A 19,801-nucleotide genomic window follows, 5' to 3' on the forward strand; every position below is an offset into this window, starting at 1 on the left:
ATGTTATAAAAATATGAAAAATCTTTGTTAAATATAAAATATTGTATAAATCTAAGACGGTTCAAAACGATTGAAAAATGATCAAGTAACGCGAATAAATACCTTCGAGCGTCTCGCATTGAACCAAATTCAGATAATCACTCTGTTGAAGTATGCCGCACTTGAAACCACGGCACAGACCTTTTAAATAGCCGTCGATGTTAAATATGCATCCCTTCATTCTGCAATGAGATTTTCCTCGGATAGGTTCGTGTGAAAAAAATCGATACGTCAAATTTAAAATTGGATCTCATACACGACTCGCCCCTTTTCTCATGAAGATCATATGATCAAATTGGGATAAATTAGATTAGGCTATATCTATCTGTAGGATGCGTTCAAAAATCCTATCCATGATAAGACAGCTTTTAATTGACCAATCAAGACATCTTTGATAGACCTCAAGTGAAAAGAAGATTTGTTGATTGTTGATTAACCAATCAATAAAAGAAGCATAAGTTTCTTTGTTCTGATTGGTCAATTAACGTAACGATGAGTAAATTCACGAACTCAACCAAAATGAAATTACAATGATTTCGTGCAAGTCCATAATTCGCGCATGCGCGAAAATTTCCCTCGACAAGCGTCGCTTTCTCGTTTCTTGGCTTTCTTGCTTCTTTCGTTAGTTTCGTTCATTTGCGATTGAACCTCTCGGCGGATAGGACGTACTCTGAAAAGGTAAGCTCGAGATCAAGGCACACGTTTTCGAAATCCATCGTCATCCGCGTGCATTCTTCACTAAAACAAGCTTCTTGCGCACGATTCTTCTTGAATATAATATTTTCGATTGTATTTTTTCATTATATTTTAATATGGAGCTTGATCACATTTATTTCGTTCCAAAAATGATGACACATTGTCTCGTTCGTATGATTGTTTCTTGATTACATCTTTACGTGATTCTGATTACGCCACTTTCACGGCGACTCATCGCCGCATGCTCTGCCTTGAGATTTAGTTTTCGTTTCCCTTTTAGTGCTGGATTTATAGAGCTTCCCTCGCTATTGCTTCGAGCATGGAAGAGCACCCGCTATAAGTAACTCGATCTTATCACAATCACAATTTTAGTGAGTACTATTTTGTTTCTCATTGAGGGAATATAATTGAGATCTATCTTACCAATATATTTTATGCGCTTCTTTGCATTTAACTATATTATTCTTATTTGAATTCTTTTCAAATCATTCTGATCGCTTGCTGGTCAACACTTTTAGAGTTATATTTAAAAGCCTCGCTTTATATCTCATAATTACTCATTTATCGAATATTTCTATTCGGTCATTAAGTATGATAATATACAAACGTAAAAAAGAATTATGTCTTTATACAATGAAATATTTATTATATTGCTGGATAGATGAATTTATTTATTGAAGAAGATTCTTAAGATAAGATTCTTAATGTACAGGAAAAGCACATGGGATAGAATAACTTTTTATTTATGAACATAAATTTATTATATATTTTAATTATATTCTTTGATATGCTTTTAATATAATATATATATATATATATATATATATATATATATATATATATATATATTTTAATTATATGATGTATTTTTACTGCCCCAGTCTGAGAACTATGACTGAATCAGTTGTCTGAAAATAGTTTTTATTTAATTTTTTTATCTATTATGAAATATATTTTAATATATACATGTATTTCATTTATATAGATGGAGATTGAGGAAGAGAGTATGACAAGTAGCAAAATTTATTGTAACAACAGGATTTTTACAATCAAGAGTTCATGTAAGTTAAAATTTATATTACCTACATCTCATTTTTTTCCTTTAAACTTAGAATCAATAGTTTCATCAGCATTATTTGTCAGTATCCTAATTTGCAATACAAATATGATGAGTACAACGTTAATACATCGCTCCCAGTCAATCTGAATGCATGTGACGAACGTTGTTTCTGAAAAATTAATGAGTTCAATGAAAATATATAAATATAAGGATAGGATATATAATATAGGTTGTATATATAATTATTGTTAATAATGTTATATATCATTTTTTTTCTTTTTTTAGATGTTCATCTGAAAAATGGATGAGGATGATTTCTAACCATGAAATGAAGTACAATATGACTTATGTAAGTCACTAAAGAAATATATTATTTAAAAAAAAATATATATATATTTTGTTTTAGTTTTTGAGTAATCAAAATATGATGAATAATTTTAGTTATCCCTGTCTTACGTAAATATGGTGATAAAGCATTTCTGATATAATTATAAATATTACTTATTTTGACAATATTATAATTACTTTGAAAATTAACAGAAACAAATTCTTTACAGAATGCAAGAAATGTGTATACTAAGATATATACATATAAGAATGATGAATGAGAACAGATGATAGGAATATTAATATGCATTGCACAATCGCAATGAGTGCATTACAGTTTCTTATGACGAGGTAAGAACTTTGCTTTTTCTAGTTTTGATCATTTTCTTATTTTTAGATATTTCCTCTTTGATATGATTATAATTTGACAAGCATATGTCTGAAATTTTCTTGCTGCTAAACTTTTAATATGATGAACTGAATATATATATATATATATATTATAATTATTTTAATATTGTATAAGTGCTATACATAATAAATATTCTATGTTTAATTTCAGTTTTCTTATCAATAACAACATATATATATATATATATATATATATATATATATATATATATATATATGATTCATTTGAGATCCAAATACTACTTGAAGGTAATTACGCTAAAATATTAAATTAATTATACTTGTATACTCGAATATTAATACTTGGAATATAAAATATGATGTAGAAATTATACGCTATTCTGACTTATCGTATGATTAAACCTTGCCCTCGCTGATTTTGCAATTAAATAAAGTTTACACAATCTTTTTTTCTTTATATATGTGACTTAAGAGATTGTCTTTTATTACAGATGCATCATTAAACTACTCGTCATCAAGTCACTCTAACTTTCAAGTGGAACATTTCTAATGTAAAGGTAGTAATCAATTAGTATTAGTGACATGTTGGCATTACATTCTATATAACAAAATTTTTTTATTAATATTTATAATTAACATAATTACATACAAAATAAAAAAAAATTATTTCTATGCCCATTTTACACATATCAAGATAGACTCTAATTAGTCACAAACTATATTTTAGATATATTTATGTTGTTTTTTGTAATGATGTTTTCCATAATATACGCTATGATCTATAGTGATAACTAAATATTTTACTGAAGCATAATAGATAAACTATGTAAATTGCAATTCTCATATCATTATTTAAAAAGCTTTGTTATATTTTCAGATGGATATAGAAGACAAAATATAGAAGAAATTACATATGTGCAGAATAATACACCTTATGGACAAGTAATAAATGGAAATATTTCATAGAAATAAGATTCTTTTATTGAGACCTTTATATTACATCTAAGGTACAAAATGCGAATACGCGTTTCTCTTGGACTAGATACCCATTTCGTGAAAACATAACAACGGCGCGCATGATCGCACGATGTTATTGCAAATTAATTTTAATGATCTTGATAACGTCATCGTAAGATCTTCGTTTGTACATACAAAAAACGTCACGTTTTATTTATCTCTGTTTTATGTTGCAAGACAACAAAAATAATATTAATAAATAAAGAGTCCGGATATGAAAAATTTGATTATCCTTCAATAAAACGAAGAAGAGGGAAACGAGTATATTCTTTTTTTAGTTGCTCAATGTCCGAATTCGGTTGTAATAATATTGATAACGTAAAATATTTATCGAGATAAACTAATTCTATTTTAAGTGAATGCATAGTAAAACTTGATCGATCACGGAGAACAGATTAATCTAGCGCTCAGTGCATAACACAAGAAATACAATGTATATATTTTTTTGTAATTGCACTATAATATATATATATATATACATAACTAAAGTGTACCCGTCTGGGCCATCTAAGATAATCAATAACTAGTGTGTAAAGATTCAAAAAAGTATTCTTATACTAAGTCGCCAACAAACGGTTCGCAAGATCTATTTTTTATCTATAAAGTGTGCAATGATATACTATGTACGACTTTGTATCGTACATTATAAAAATCACACGCGCTCGCGGGCGAGTTGGTCGCATCTGTACACTTTTAATAATTTGTTACCGGCCACGCCGAAGGCCGGTGGAATGGAAACTTTCGCATTCTCGTTCTTGACATACACCGCATAGTCAGTTTTATCAGCGATCGCCACGTGAACAAGAGATAACATCGAATGTCCCATTGGCGTGAACGAGTTAATTGATATTGCGCGCGATCATATTCCTCCTTTTTTTAATGAATCACATTATGTCATCTCGGTGAACATTTTAATTTCAGATAGCCATAGATATAGATTCACACAACGTTGTCGATGATTCGTAATGTTGCAATATTCAATTTTAATTCGTTATAAGAATTAGCTTCCGCTCAGTGTATTCATTAGGTGATTAAAATATTCCCAGCATATTCATTAAGTATTAGATAAATATTCTTTGTTTAAGTTTTATACTTCCAGCATTATACTTACTAATTCGGTTTAAATATACCATGTTTGATTGATCAATGAGATTGAAAAATAAACGTGAATCATCTTTTGTACATATAATTTAAATTACTAGGAATATCTTTTTACAAGCTATCAATATTTAGAATTAATATCAATAAACTAGTTTATACACATCAGACATAAAGTACTTTCTCGAAAGATTCGCGGTATTTACAAACATTTTGAATACATCTACAACGTTTGCGTCGATATGATTAGACATTACAGATTTTTGTCAGACATCAGGCTCTCGAAAATTTACCCTAATCTTTGTTCATAATTCGATAATTACAAACGAACCTCGTTTTCATCTGTCACCTTTTAGAGATTCAGTTTTATTGGTTTCACGAGGTGAGATTCGAAGTAGAGATTCGAGTAAGCTACTCTTTCGAAATCGACATTCATTCTCCTTGTTATGTCGCTATCTTCCTGAGTGACTCCATTAGCACCTTTCATTGATTATTTATATGAACTGCGGCACTTACCTGACCACTGCCGTTCGCTATACCGATACGCTATACATCATATCTACATTGAGCATGTCTGCCAGCTGTCACAAATGAAGCCGGTAATTTGTGATAGGATCAAAGTCTTTTTGGTGAGTAGAATTTAAGGCCATCACGTATCCCCACAGTCGCATAGCGGTTGTGCAGACCCTCTGTATTTCTTGTACCTCCTCAAAGTCTAAATCAGCTCGCCAGTGAAACGGCGCGACTTTGGAATTCCGGAAGGTGCTTGATACACCGCCGACATCGTTCTTTGTGTGCGTGTCCAGGAATCTCTTCACGTTCGCGTGAAAGTTCAAACCGTAAAAATTGTAAAGCTCCTTCACATGCCTGTAGGGATCCACGGAAAGATCCTCGTAGCGCACTACTCTGTTTATCACGTACAAAGATTAAACGTTCAGAGATTTTCCCGCAACTTATTGAGAATATCATATTTATTAATATGATACTCGATTTAAGCCAATTAAACATCGCTTCGCATGTGAAATCAATTTTTAGCGAATATTAAATATGTATGATTTGGAAAAGCAATGCGATATTGTATTTACCTGAAAGAACGTGGGTATTTTTTCGAGAATTCTACTGCCGCGTTAAAATCCGATACCATATCGGCGCAAACCAGAGCTGGATCGGAACAATCGGGTTTAGCGGGACACCATTCCCTATGTTTTCTAGATTGCAAAATGCCTCTTGGATCGCGAATGAGTAGAACTAATCGAACACCTAGACTATAATATAAATAAATATTTGCTATATTTTAAGATATTTTTATAGTGTGAAGCGATATACGTCCAAACGAGATCTAAAAAACTTTAGATATTTTAGATCTTTTAAATGTCTTAAAACTTATCATATTCTTACCTTTCTTCAGCCAAAAGCGTTTCTGCCGCACGCAACCTTAATCGCACGAGTTTCATTGATTGGAATGGGAAGAGCCGGCAAAATTTGGCGACAAAACGCGGATCCCAGCAGATGCGTTTGTGCACTTGGCACTGCCGCCATAAGTGCGTGTTGTGATTGAAGACCCAAGGATGAGTCTTCCCATAATTTAGATACCGGTCTGCAGTAATTACAATTATATATGATTGATCATTAAACGATATGATTGCAAACTCAAGACGTATACAAATTACCAAGCTCTTTATATTCGCAATTCAGCAGAGAGATGATCCTCGTCAAGGATTCATCGGCAAGTGGTGGCTCTCTGATTTGCACAATTCCATAATCCAGTAATGGTTCGTAATGATAAAAATTTGCTGGATGCGCATTTATCACATCGCCGAGGAACGTGCTGCCGCTTCGCCAACTCGTCAGAATTATACTTCTCACGGGTCGGCCACCTTTTTCCATCACCAGATCTTCAAGTTTGCTACGGTAAATGGAGAATGCACTAATTCTTTTTTTAAAGATACATATGCGAAAGGATTTCTAAAGCGACAATCTTTCTAGCGCATATAAAATTTACCTCACGTTTAGCCCATATCTTCCATTTGGGTATTCATAATTTTCCATTTCCCTTTTGATCGCCCTTCTTTGTTGATCAACCACCTCCTGAATTTCGGTGATCGTGGCATTTTCCGTGTATCCCGTAATATAAGCCTAAAAAATAGATTGAACCGATTACTATAAAGAATTATAGCGATCGTTATTTTATTAGCGACATTGACGCAAATAAATGCACAGTGTTAAAACATACGTCAATATAAAGAAAGAGGGGCATATATGCAACATATCTTAAATAAATAAATAGAAGTTTAAGTTTTTTTTTATAGTTTAATTGCATAGGAGCAGACTTCTACAGTATAAGCATATTTTAATTACTTCGCTAATTCAATAAGAATAAAACTTTAAATATCGTAGTGCAAATGTTAATTTAATTTGTTTAATCACATAGAGAGTATTTGTATGACTTCTTCAGTTTTAAATAAGCAAAGCAAAAATTTACTTGCAAGCATTATTAAAAAATGGGAAATGCGTTAGTAAAGAGTAATATTAATAAATAATAAGTAATATAACACTTCACTGAATTACTTTTAATTTAATCGATAAAGTCAAGTGCGCAGCGGTACACAAAAGGAAAAAAAAAGCTTGTAAAGAAGCATCAATCTTTTTTATAGAGATTATGGGTCTTCACATTTTCTTTATTCTATTTTATATATATAATTGTTTCTGTTATTACATTAATAGCAGCTAATAATAATAGTTAATAAGAGATAAGAGATAATTAATTGCTATTAGTTAATAATATTTTGTTATAGATAAATAATTAATAATATTTTAATTGCCCGCAAAAATCTATATATATACATATTGCATTTTATTAATTAGAGTAATACGATACAAAATGGATCAAATGGAAAATAAGTATTCCTACAAAGTTAATATCTTTTCTCACTTGATTTGCATTAATATCACGATAAGATAAGGTAATCAAGCGACAATGGGCATTCTAACAGCAAACAATTGTTCTAACGAAAAATATGGATGAGAGTTTGCATTACTCTAGTCGCGATACATACGTGCATACCTGGCTTACCGTTACCGGTTCTTGAATTTTTGTGGTCCTTGGCCTTATCTCAACATCCTATATCGAAGAAAAAAGCATCGACGTTTTAGCGTTTCGATTGTGCATTGTGAGCGCGAATGTACCACTGATGTGATATAGAAAAATGATCTTTTTCTCTTTTTTTCTCAATCTAGACAGTGTATTAATGTTCTTGAAGAATGCAAGTGCAAATATATATATATATATATATATATATATATATATATATATATATATATATATATCTCATGAGACCATTATATTAATTATATAAATTAAGAGTGTGAATTGCTATAAAAGTGAGAGTCTACGCGCAAGCATGCTAACCATGATCAATAATTATATTGCACCTGTTTCCTAGACAATGTAATCAGACGTACGAAAAAGATTTACATTATCAAACAACAATTTTCATTATCAGTACGCAGAATTAAATATTACAAACAAGGTTAATCAGCAACACTATTTTCGGAAAATTCTAGTGTCATAAATCAACAACTTAAAATTTTTCTATCTTTTCTATCTTTCCTCGACAACATCTGATAACACATTTCATACAATATTTGCAAAATATTATCCGCTGGTACAGCGGTCTCCGATAACATTTTGTAAACAATAGTCCTGAAACAGTGCTTGAAAGAGGAAGGGAATGAGAGATGGGGAAACGCAAAGGGAGGAAGAAGAATATGCGGTCTTTTATGCGGATTTTTCGTTTTGCCAAGTATCGTTAATGTGTAAGAGATTGATAAAAAAGAGTTAGAGGTGCAAAAGTTAGACTTTACCGTCAGAAAGAGCGTGTTTGGCGTGACTCAATTTAGAGCAATCCCCACCTCCGAATTTTTACTGACCGATATCACCGGCTGCAGTCGATGCTCGAGGTAGCTGCTGTAGCGCTGATTAAATGCTAGGAAGAAGATGCAGATGGACGCCAGGGCTACCAGACCATAGAAACTCAACCGCTTCGACATCCTTATTCCTATAAAGTGCACAGAAACTTGAACAAGATAGTTTATACAGATTGAAAATAATAATATGAGAATACACAATTGAAGCTATAAAATGTTTTTTTAGAAGATAATGTTTTTCAGCCGAAGAACATTATCTTCTAAAAAAAACATTTACACGAATTAATGCATTTCTAAGATTTTAAATATTGCAATCTGCTTTCCTTTCTCTCTTCGTATTTTTTTTTTAAATATAATATAATAAACGAATAAATTTTTATCTAGTTATTATAATTTTACTTTGTATAATAACAGAAAACAATGAACAACAAATATTCATTAATTTCACTTTCAGAGAGAGAAGGTCATAAAATGTTTATATCTTAAAAAATACATTGTTCCAGAAGCAGAGTAATTAAATATGATATAAGCAATTGAAATTAAGACATAATTGCACAGAGTAATGTCAATAATTTTAATCTTTGTACTCATTAAAATTCCGTTGATAATCACGTAATCGCATAATCGGTAATAAAAAACGGCAGTGAGTTTGATTAAATAAAATCACATTAACGATAAAAAGAACAGCACGTTTTTTTCTTTATTGTTGGGCGATAGCGGAGGGATGGGGGGAAGGGACGCGATAAGACACGAGAGCGCGACAAAACGATCGATTGCAATTAATTTCGCATAAAAGGAACGCGATTCGTCTCACCTTGTGCGAAAGATTTTCTGCTAAATAAAAACCTCGCCATGGTCCGTCGATCGCGAAAATTTCTCTGCGTTCATCGAAGCCGTACGCTATCTGTCGAGCATTATCATCTCGCGGCATAATACACCGTATAAGAAATTTCCCATCCGAGCACAATCGCCGACAATTATCAAACTCGTTCTCCCGTATAAAATTCCGTCGATGTATTTACAAGGACGACGCGCACTTTGTATCGCGAACTCTTTAAATACCTCGTATCACATATATACGGTGTTAATTTAATCTGATTTTATCGAGGACGCAAATGAAAAATCGATCCCGCTCGCACCGATCTCTCGCGATTAGAGCAGTTTTTTTTTTTTTTTTATTTGTTTTTTCTCCGTTTTTTTCAGTCAATTAACGCGGCACAGCTATTCGATCGCCGCGTTTATCGTCTGTGAAACGCGACGGGAATGTCGCGTACGAGACCGGCTCGCGGAATCGTACAGTACTGCTGATGCTGACGGATGCTGAATGCAAGCGCGAAAGGAGCGGGGAGATTCGTCCATCAGTGACGAGAAAAAAAAAGGAAGAGACAAAGTCGCACGCTTGAAGCTGCATCGCGTCGGCGGATGCGTGAATTCCGCTTCTCGTTCCGTTTGACAGCGATTACGCGGCGATAAACATTGAGTGCACAGGGGAATCGCGAATAGAAGGGGGAGAAGACTTCATCACTCTCTCTTTCTCGCTCTTTATCGCGTCCACCGAGTACAGTTGGAATTCTCATCTCTCTCTGTCTCTCTCTCTCTTTCTCGTTCTATCTGTCTTGTTCTCTCACCTCGTGCTCGTGCACTCGTTGCACGATGTGACGCTCGTGCCAGCTTAATCTCGACGCTGAGACGGGAGTCGCGGCTGTGTGCCGCGGGCCGTCTCGAGGACGCGGATGTCGCGTTGGCGGCGTGCGATCACGACGACAACGTTCATCGCGACGGCCAGCGACGATCGTGGCCTACTAACGGTCGACCGAAAGCGAGAGGTCGGCGAAACGTCGACGAAGCCGTATTGCGGCTCGTGTCAGGCGCGCCTGGTGTAGACGCAGCGCAATACGCTCCGTGTCACGTGGTTCGGTTGTACCTTCTACACTTTCCTTCGTTTTCTCCTTTTCTCTTCGAAGTCTTACCGTGTCAATTCGTTTCCCTTTTCCACGCGAAAGGGTGCAGCTACAACAACGACCTATATAAACATGATGCATATAGATACAGTACGTTCTATAATCTTATATTGATTGCGGATGTACTTATCGGATTCAACTGTTTTGTTTTTGGTTTTTGCTTTGACTGAATTGTTTTCCTTTCTATACATTATTAACAGCGGCTTTTGTTCTTTAAAAATATCTCCTATCTTTTGCTATATGGGAAAAATGCGATTAATGTTGAACATTGGAAGAATAATAAGACGTTTAGCCGTCCTACTTTTTTCTGAGAAATTGCTGCATTTTAAGTGTCGATAAACGCGTGATCGATCATTGTACAAGTCGATAAAATAAGTTACTTTCTCATCCGACGACCGATAAATGCTATGATTCTAAAATATTACACGTATATTCTCTGATATGTATTCTCTATACATGTATAAATTTCTTTAAATATTTTTTATATTACACGATATGTAAGATTACAAGCAGAATACTGTCAGGAATTACGAACCGTGTAAAACGGACGTGATATGTAACGTTTTGTTATATTATTTTGTTATATTGTGACAAGATATTGACACATGACGTTTCTTAGTTACGAAAACGGCCGCTGCGCGACGCCACTGGCAGCGCCGTGCGCTTTCACACTCTCCGCGCCAACTTCAGTGCTTCGGTCAACTTCAGTCGGATGCTGTCGCTCGAGCAGCGCATTCGTATTTACGGGGAGGTTTCTTCTCGCATCGCGCGCGCGTTCACCCTTCTTCCTTACATCTGTTCTTTCCATGTCTCTCTCGTCGCGACGCGAACATGACGCGCGAAACGTAACCGTCTTCGTCCGGTCAAATCGTATCGAATTATCAGACTCTCCTCTCCCGTTTCTCGCGCCGCGTTCTCGTTCCTCGCCGCTCTCTCGACACACACATACACACACAACAAACGTGTCTTTCTCTCCTCTCCCATCCCTCATCCCTGTCCTCCCGGCGAGACGAGTCAAAAACTCGTTGCGCTCCGGGAATATTCTCTCCCGCCTCGAACCGGTAATATTCGCGATTAGCGAGAGTGCCCGATCTCATCGCGGTGTCGGGCCCGGTCCTCTTCCGTCCGCGACGTGTTCCGTCGTCCTCGGGCAAACTTCAAGGGAGAGAAAAGAAAAACGCCGTCCCGGTGAGATGCGCGAGTCCGCGCCGCGTCGCTTTTCGTAAATTGGCGAGCGGAATTCCGCGCGACGGATTTTCCGCGAAGGATTTCGGGTGTAACGCGACTACCGGCTTGCTGTTCGACCAAAGGCGGCGACGGAGGAAGAGGCGGAGGTGGAGGCGCCGCAGAGAAAGAGAGAGAGAGAGAGAGAGAGGGAGAGGGAGAGAGAGCATTTCGGGAGGATGTGCGGCTGAGGCGATTGCTGGTAAGTAGCTATCTTACATATTTCGCACTGCAATGAGTCTATCTCTTTTAAAGCGACGATACGTTTCCCGTTGATTGCAAAAATGGTCCGCTTCCTATCACCCATTTCGACGTTCCTATATTGATGTTTTGATCAACGTCTTTTGCCGCTCCTAAATTGTGCTTTTGTGACAGTTGTAAACAATTCAGTTGATCGCGATTGGCCAAGGTTACGAGACATTAGTAAGAAAATCTATGTTCGATTAGAATATTCTCATGCATCTCGAGAAAAATGTACCTAACAAGATCTTGGATCTTATATATATATTTTCTATTATATACATTAAATGTTTTCCGATGAATTTCGCGTGTTACGAAATGATCCCATAGATGCGAGGATAAATAAACAAAGAAATTGAAGCATTAGAGAAGTGACAACTCAATTACAAATAAATAAAATGAAAAGACTAATGTACAATACATTCGCTCATAAACTTCCCCTAATATAAAAAAAAATTCTATTACGCTGTAAAAATTAAATTTATTATCGAATATTTATAAAATAAAATATTTTATCTCTCTTTCTCTCTCTTTGCGGATTGATGGGCTTTACGTACATGATACAACGTTTACATTATTTGTTAGGGATGAGTAAGCCTCTCATCTACATATGATACGAATATCAGCTTGTGAAATATTTATCAATTGAAATATTTTATTCTCGTTAATTTTAGAAGACACGATATAGCTGACACTCTACGATGACGGCTTATTATCAAATTAAGCAACAAATCAAATTGATTTTAGTTACGACACACAAATTCAATTATGTTTCGCGATTTATTCAAGTCGATCGTTAACTCTTCAATCGCCGATGATTAATCTTTCCATGAGCAAGAGTTTCTAATAAAGTCTGTTTCCTTTTTTTTTTTTTTTTTCTCGGCCAGAAAATTGCGTTTTCCAAGGAACAGCAGGTCGCGCAAACAGCGGCTAATTTCGTTCGACGAAGATCACGTCGCGTTTTCTTATATCAGGTTTTTTTACATTGATTATTTCAGTGCAGTTGCAGAGAGAACGCAAAATTTCGCTCTATTCGTCGCGACGGAGTTTCGCTTCGCATAGTTTACTTCCGCTTTCGTTTATCCGTTCGCGAGATACGCGATCACCGCCCACACTTTTCTCGATGCGATCGCATTTTAGTAGATGTGTTTATCGTTCACGGGATGGAAAAAAGCAACGATGGTTATATATATTGGATGCCTAAAGAAATCAAATCCCGTTATGAAACTGCTCTTTCCTTAAGATAACGTGCAATTGGATGAAGTAATCGAAACCGTTATGCGAATGAGACTTTGTACAATGATCTTTTGATATTAATAATGTTTAATGATAACCTATCGCGTGTCTCGAAAATACGAATTGATGACTGCAAATTCATGGCTCGATATTGTATTCACACGATAATACATGTACCGAGTTGTAAAGTGTTGCTGATAAAAAACGAAACGCGAAGCGAGAGAGTAACCGGAACCGTCACTCTAATTCTAATTACATGCATTTTTCGGTTTCGCCTTTTTATTACACGCGCAGTGTCTCGATGAAGCATTATCAAATTTTCGTTGAACGAGAACGGAATGCCAAATTTATTAAAGATGGATTCATCGGCGAAAGCCGATGATATTCTAGGAGATCATCTCCTCCGGATATGATGTCCTAGAATTATCCTGCGTTCTCTTTCTTTTATCTACGAATGCGTTTTTGATGAATTTCAGTACCACTTTTCTACGGGGTGAAAATTTCAATGAATTCTTTCATTTTTTCGGATACATTCGCCTCTATATTGTAAATTGAAGAAATTTATAGTTGATAATATATATGTTATATAGTTGATAATATATATGATAATATATAGGATAATATATATAATAAATGCGAGAGAAATTTTCGACATCCTCTAGTACGTCATCCAATTACTTGTGGAAACTCTGGAAACTTAAAACCAATTCAATGTTAATTAAGACGAATTATGTAAACGAAAAGTGCTTCCTGACTTAAATATATTCGATTATAATTACGATATAAATTCGAGTTATTTCTTATGTAAGAAATAATTATTGTCGTTTATGTAAATTATTTATTCTAAAACGTAAAATATCGATCTATTTATTCCGCGAATTTACTATCTTTTTAATGTAATAATAATAAGCTCAATATAATTTTTATATAATAGGACTGCTATATACACACAATATCAAGTGCGACCTTCATGTTACAATAAAGTCGAATAAAACTCGAAGTCAGAACCTGATGTAAACCAAAGTTTAAATCTTATAAGATGTTTGATTCTATTGTTCGATCTCGATTTCTAGTCTGTATGCGCAAAGTGGAAGTTTCACAGAGATTATGTAAATTCCATTTAGATATCACGCCGCGATATAATTCGCGAATTGTTTGCAGGACCGATACGTGTCAAGTTGGATCAGTTTTCATTGATGACAGAGAAATAATTCAAACGTAATTATCTATAACTGGGATCTATAAGCGGATTCCCTGGAGTAGAAGTCGCACATAGAATCTATATAGACAGCTAAAGTCACCAGGTTTCGTATATGACATGGATTAATTTTTATAGAAAATGATAATTCGACATTTGGTTTTTTATGTAACATATATGTTTTACACATGACACGATAAATATATTAAAATTAGAAAAAATTGTTGAAAAATAAAAATAAGTAAAAATAAGAAGGAATGTGAAGGTGGAAAACGTAAATTGTGTGCCTTGAGATATTAAATTTAGAGTCAACTTCAATCTTAATCTACTCCGCGTATTAAAAAGTTACTTTGTTACTCCAATTGGATATATTTAATGTTCTATATATTTTGACGGGAAATTGACGTTGTAATTTTAAAAGAATAACTTCCGAACTTTGCAGGAAATAGTCTTCAAAGTAATTTGAAGAAAGTTGAACCAATCTACGAAATAGAACACGAAGCGTGCGCGCTGTGGCGTACGCCTCTTGGGCGAGGGACATTCTGTATATACCGGTCGAATCTATTTCTGTACGCGACACACCGGCCGCGTGTTGTCAATCGCGTGCACTCAACGCGACGCTCTCTGCACGCGTTCATTCGCCACTCGGTCAACGCTTGTCGAGGATTTAGTTCACGAAAGGGAACGTCTGATAGAGAGAAAGAGAGAGAGAGAAAAAGTCAGTCTCTTTTCGAGCGTTGTCGTCCCGTTGATGTCGAATAAGTTTCGCGTTGATATTTACGGAACAGCTGTTATTGGGATATCAATATTCGCGCCTTGGGATCTCTCCGCAGTTGAGTAAGTATCAAATAATCCCCATAGATGATATTTAGATCATTTTTTCGTTCTATATTTTTTTAGCTCTTGATTATATATTCTTTTCAGCATGTTTTAGATTTATTGAAAAATATTACAAGAAAATTGTTAGATAATTGTAAATTTTTTTATTAATAAGAGCTTAAGAAATCTGAGATCTCTTCATGAGTTTGAAGTCGATTTTTTACTTGACGAACATTTTCGAATAACATTTCTGATGACATGAAGATATTTTATATTTTATGTAAAGGGACTTTTGTGAATTAAGAAGTGATTAAAGATTGAAAAAAATAAAGGAAACTTTGTTTTCTCATTAATTCTCTAAAAGCTGACTCGATCTCTCTGGAAAGCTTTATCATAAACTTATATTCACTTACTCGCAATTATTCACTTACTCGCAATTACTTATATTCACTTACTCGTAATTTAATATTGAGGATAGAAACTTGTTAAAAATGCTGAATTTCCTTGTATGACATAGCGTATGATATATAAAAATTATATATTTATAGAAATTAATTTTAGAAAAAACAAGGAGAAGGAGAGTAATAGGGAAAAATTAATATTTTATTAGCACGCTAGGGAGAAAGGATAAAGATAAATTCAATAAATTATACATGTGAAAAGCTGTCACAAGGTGTCTTTTAAATGACGCGTTCGCGACAAATATCACAAATTGGTGTTAAATATTTTGGTCGCTAGCAAAAAATTAAGATATGTTTTTAGAAACTGTATATTTTTAATGTGCGGTTAATTTTCACTTTTTAAAATTTTATTTTATCTTACTGTGTCACAGTTGACAGTTGTTTTAACATATTTTAATAGTCTTTAACGTGTAAAATTTTTCAGACAGGATTAAAATAGACATCGCAATTCGTACGTAATTTTTAAATGGACATTTTTTTATGACGATGGAATATGTGATTATCGACTATTTTTATTTATTCAAGGAATCGTATTTCTACAGCTGTTTCAGTTGTTAATCTGTTTATCGATTATATTTGGAGCTCGTTAATAACATTTATTTATAAAATAATTATCGTGATCATGAAGACAATCTTCGCGAAACACTTGTGCCTGGTATAAATTTTAAAAATCTTTTTCTCGCTTATCTCGACGTGTGTTCAGCACATTGCACTAATCTGAATTGATGTTTATTGAGATGTGTAATTATTGAATTACGATTAATGCTCATAATCAATATATTGATGCGTTTAGCCCGTGATTAGCTGCTCAAATATTTGTACATTGCTTATAGTGTTTCGGTAGTTGGACATTAGGCGGTCCCTCGTTACAATTATTCTCTTAAATAAATTCAGTATATTATCAGTGATAAGCAGTGATTTCAGTTATAAGTGTAGCATTGCAAATAACATTGAAATCTCACCGAAAAGAATTAGTTAGTGGGAGTTATTTTAATCAACGATATATTTAAAAAGAAATGTATTTTGTATTATAATATAATTATATATGAAATAAATTCATAATAATTTATCTTGTTAAAAAAAATGTAATAGAGAGAAAGAAATGTAATACACATGTAAAATGTGATATATACATAATTCTGAATTTAAATACGAAATCTTATCGCCATAATTAGTAAACACTGTGAGGAGCAAAGTATAAGTGTTTTCACTAAATTCTTGTCACCATTTTAATCAGTGACATTTTCAGTAGTTTAGTTATAAAATAATGCACGATTAAATTGTACGAGTGATGATCCTGAAAAATTTAGTAATTGATAACCACATGATAAAAAATTTAGTAATTTTATTAATTAAATTAATGTTCTAACGAATATTATTCATATAAACGAATATTATTTATATATATATTATTGTTAATATATTAATTTCTGATAATCACAATTTTTTGATCGAAAGAAAAATTGTAAATGTAACGTTCACGATCAATGAAATATTTTAAAATATAGTTCACTTCTATTTTAATTTGCGGAAAATCAAATATTATCAATTGTATTTCGCTATTTCCTTTTTTAGATTAGAAATGTGATACAGTCATTGCACTTTATTGCTATTTGTACACAGTGTTATACAATCGTATTGTTATTCGACCTCCGCATATTGTGGTGATATTGCAATATTACATCATTATTTATTCGTCGCGGCAAAATGCATTATTGCTTGTATTGTCGCGTGGCAACGGTCTTATTTCTCTTTATTTCTATTTTTTCGCTCATGATGATGAGTCACATCCCGGGAGAATATATTAATTACTTATCTCATCAACATTATCTCGTCAACATTAATTTAAATGGAAAATTAAACGCTGCATTAGCATTTCAACGTCGTGCAACGCAAAAGCTATACATTATTGATAAACAGTGCAAGAGAAAAAAAAACATCCGCGTAATTAAACAATGTAATTTATCAATGTGCTGATGTGGCAAAATTGGATGCTCTCTGAATCTTTTCGCAGGATCAGAAAAAAACGATTCTTGCAAACGTAACACTCGTGAATGTGCTAATTAAGTTAGGTAGAAAATTTAATTATGTACAAATATTTAAAGTAAACTAAAATATAAAGTATAACATAAACTATAGTGCAATACATGATTCAAACATTAAAATTAATATTTAATAAGGACGATATGATCGCTAATTAGACGAAGTTAATAACAATGCGATTGTCAGAAATAATCCTATGTTTGAGCGAAAAGAAGTTAAATAAATTCACTCTTCATGTACATGTGTGTGTGTGTGTGTGTGTGTGTATATATATATACATGTATTTGTTAGGACGCGTCTGACAAAAGAGCCGGGTGGCTCTGTTCGCACATAACACATGGTGCTCATATCAGACACGGGGCAACCGCCAACGGTCGCAAAGCAGGAAATCGATCGGTTCGTACCGACGGTCTAGCCGGCTTCGCCCCGACCTTATTCCCTGCAACGAGATCACGCGTCCAAAATTTAATTGCATTCCGTGCACAGCCGCTGGCCACCGTCCAAACGAGCGTTGCACCGGATCGATTTTTTTGCGAGAAAGGAAGGGAGAAAAAGATTGCTCGCCGATTGAGGATTTAACGTTGCGCTCGTGCCAAGCTTCTTCGATCGCTTCGATATACGATACACGGACGATGTTGTTTCAAAACATGACGCTGTTGTTTCGAATGCAAACGATGTTTTCTTTCTCTCTCGAAAAGTTTCCAAAATAACAAACTCAAATTAATAATATTCTTTATTTATATTTTTCTCTAAAATCAATTTTTCCCAATATTTCTAACATGCTATTATTATTGTATTTAATTTATTGTATATTTGTTATGTGACAATCGATACATATAATTGTCATACTGGAGATGAGGAATTCAAATTCCAAACGACAATTTATGAAAACGCAGAATGATGGAACATATATTGCTTTTCCTTTTCCATCTTTTTTTTATTTTACAAGCGTATCGTCGCGAAAGACGAGCAGCAAATCGAGGTTGAAATGAAACGAGGACAAGAGCGTTGACTCGTTTGAATGATGGACACATAAATCGCGGATTCCTAATTAACCCTTCACTATTCTATGGGTATCGCGCGTAGTGAGTGCGACGATAGCTTTAATAAACGATCGCCACAACTGTGTACGAGTAGTGATAAAGTGTCTGATAAACACTTGTTTCAAGAGTTGTACACAAAACGCGTTCCATCCAATGGTAAATCCAACGTTAATGTTAATGGACGCAACAAATAAAATATGCATAAACAAAAATGCAATGATGTAATGTCGAATACGTAATATATCACATCTTTATATTTCCTTGTGTTCGGCGTTTATTAAAAATGCTTCAATTTAGGTTCTCTTCAAGAGTCGAGGGAATAAATTCTGCCTGCGATTCCATCCTCGAAGGAGAGATTTAAGCTAAGTCTGAGTCGGATCTCGGAATCAAGCCGGGTTTCAGAGCTCGGAAAGATTGTCTTGTTCTAAGGTAGTCAAATGCAACAGCGTACCGCGACGAATCGCGGATCCACAAAAGAATCATATAGTTTACGATAAGAGAGATTTACGTTTGCGGCGCGATAACGGGATGTCGATTAACGACAAACGCGTTGGCGACAATAATATAGTCCGGCAGGGTGGTCTGGTCTCTCTCTCGGTATGCGATCGCAATAGCGGTCGATAAGCCTTAACACCTGCAACCGAGAATCAATGCCTCGATAATCATAACACAGTCCGCTGCCGAAATCCGCCTCGGATCGATTGCCCTCCTTGCACCAATCTTAAATTTATGCGGAGTTGGCATATAAATATACGAAATTGTACACAGAGCTATTTGGCCGACTTCCATCAGGTTGCGTCCGATAAGATATGTATATTTTGCACGAGAAGTGTCGGACAGACTTTAATTTCACGATATTAATTTATCCGCTAATTTATATACGATACTAAATATATGTACTTTGAGCTCTCTTCTCTTCGATGTTTTAATATCCTAAAATTTATATAAAATGATATTGAAATATTATATTATTATATGATTATTAGATAGAGGAGACACGCGTTTCTCTCTCGATATTGGCGATATTTTCCAGCACTTGC

General features: G+C 34.3%; 2 protein-coding genes, 1 long non-coding RNA gene and 1 other non-coding gene across 13 annotated transcripts in view; 3 read left to right on the plus strand and 1 right to left on the minus strand.

The window, feature by feature from the left end:
• Positions 1–629: 629 nt before the first annotated feature.
• LOC126852611 (uncharacterized) lies at positions 630–3,466 on the plus strand. 2 transcript variants are annotated; one of them, XR_007687845.1, is made up of 8 exons: positions 630–717; positions 1,016–1,106; positions 1,721–1,796; positions 2,081–2,144; positions 2,353–2,473; positions 2,685–2,782; positions 2,986–3,051; positions 3,372–3,466. It is a non-coding gene; the product is annotated as an uncharacterized LOC126852611 (long non-coding RNA). The 2 variants fall into 2 exon arrangements; XR_007687846.1 differs by lacking the exon at positions 2,685–2,782 and having other exon boundaries at positions 631–717.
• Positions 1,587–1,653, plus strand: LOC126852615 (small nucleolar RNA SNORD31). Its single transcript, XR_007687857.1, has one exon. It is a non-coding gene; the product is annotated as a small nucleolar RNA SNORD31 (small nucleolar RNA).
• LOC126852563 (carbohydrate sulfotransferase 4-like) lies at positions 3,453–10,404 on the minus strand. Of its 8 annotated transcripts, none has more exons than XM_050597488.1 (8): positions 10,165–10,404; positions 8,540–8,667; positions 7,674–7,730; positions 6,612–6,745; positions 6,280–6,536; positions 6,008–6,206; positions 5,695–5,874; positions 3,453–5,515 (listed from the first exon to the last, which is right to left on the minus strand). In XM_050597488.1, the coding sequence occupies exons 2-8, from the start codon at positions 8,657–8,659 to the stop codon at positions 5,194–5,196; spliced, it is 1,269 nt and encodes a 422-aa protein (XP_050453445.1). In that variant the 5' UTR covers positions 8,660–8,667; positions 10,165–10,404; the 3' UTR covers positions 3,453–5,193. The 8 variants fall into 8 exon arrangements, with proteins under 8 accessions (XP_050453445.1, XP_050453449.1, XP_050453442.1 ...); XM_050597492.1 differs by lacking the exon at positions 10,165–10,404 and adding an exon at positions 9,351–9,989 and having other exon boundaries at positions 3,453–5,421; XM_050597485.1 differs by lacking the exon at positions 10,165–10,404 and adding an exon at positions 9,351–9,986 and having other exon boundaries at positions 7,683–7,730.
• A 774-nt stretch (positions 10,405–11,178) lies between these two features.
• LOC126852551 (beta-1,4-glucuronyltransferase 1) overlaps positions 11,179–19,801 on the plus strand; it is a 31,917-nt gene continuing 23,294 nt past the window's right edge. The window contains exon 1 of one of the 2 annotated variants that reach the window (XM_050597461.1): positions 11,179–11,923. The gene's annotated coding sequence lies outside the window, so the exon portion shown is untranslated. The remainder of the gene's footprint in view (positions 11,924–19,801) is intronic. The other variant, XM_050597460.1, reaches the window with a different exon arrangement.

Source organism: Cataglyphis hispanica, chromosome 10 (genome assembly GCF_021464435.1).
Source record: "Cataglyphis hispanica isolate Lineage 1 chromosome 10, ULB_Chis1_1.0, whole genome shotgun sequence".
Classification (NCBI taxonomy): Eukaryota; Metazoa; Arthropoda; class Insecta; order Hymenoptera; family Formicidae; genus Cataglyphis; species Cataglyphis hispanica.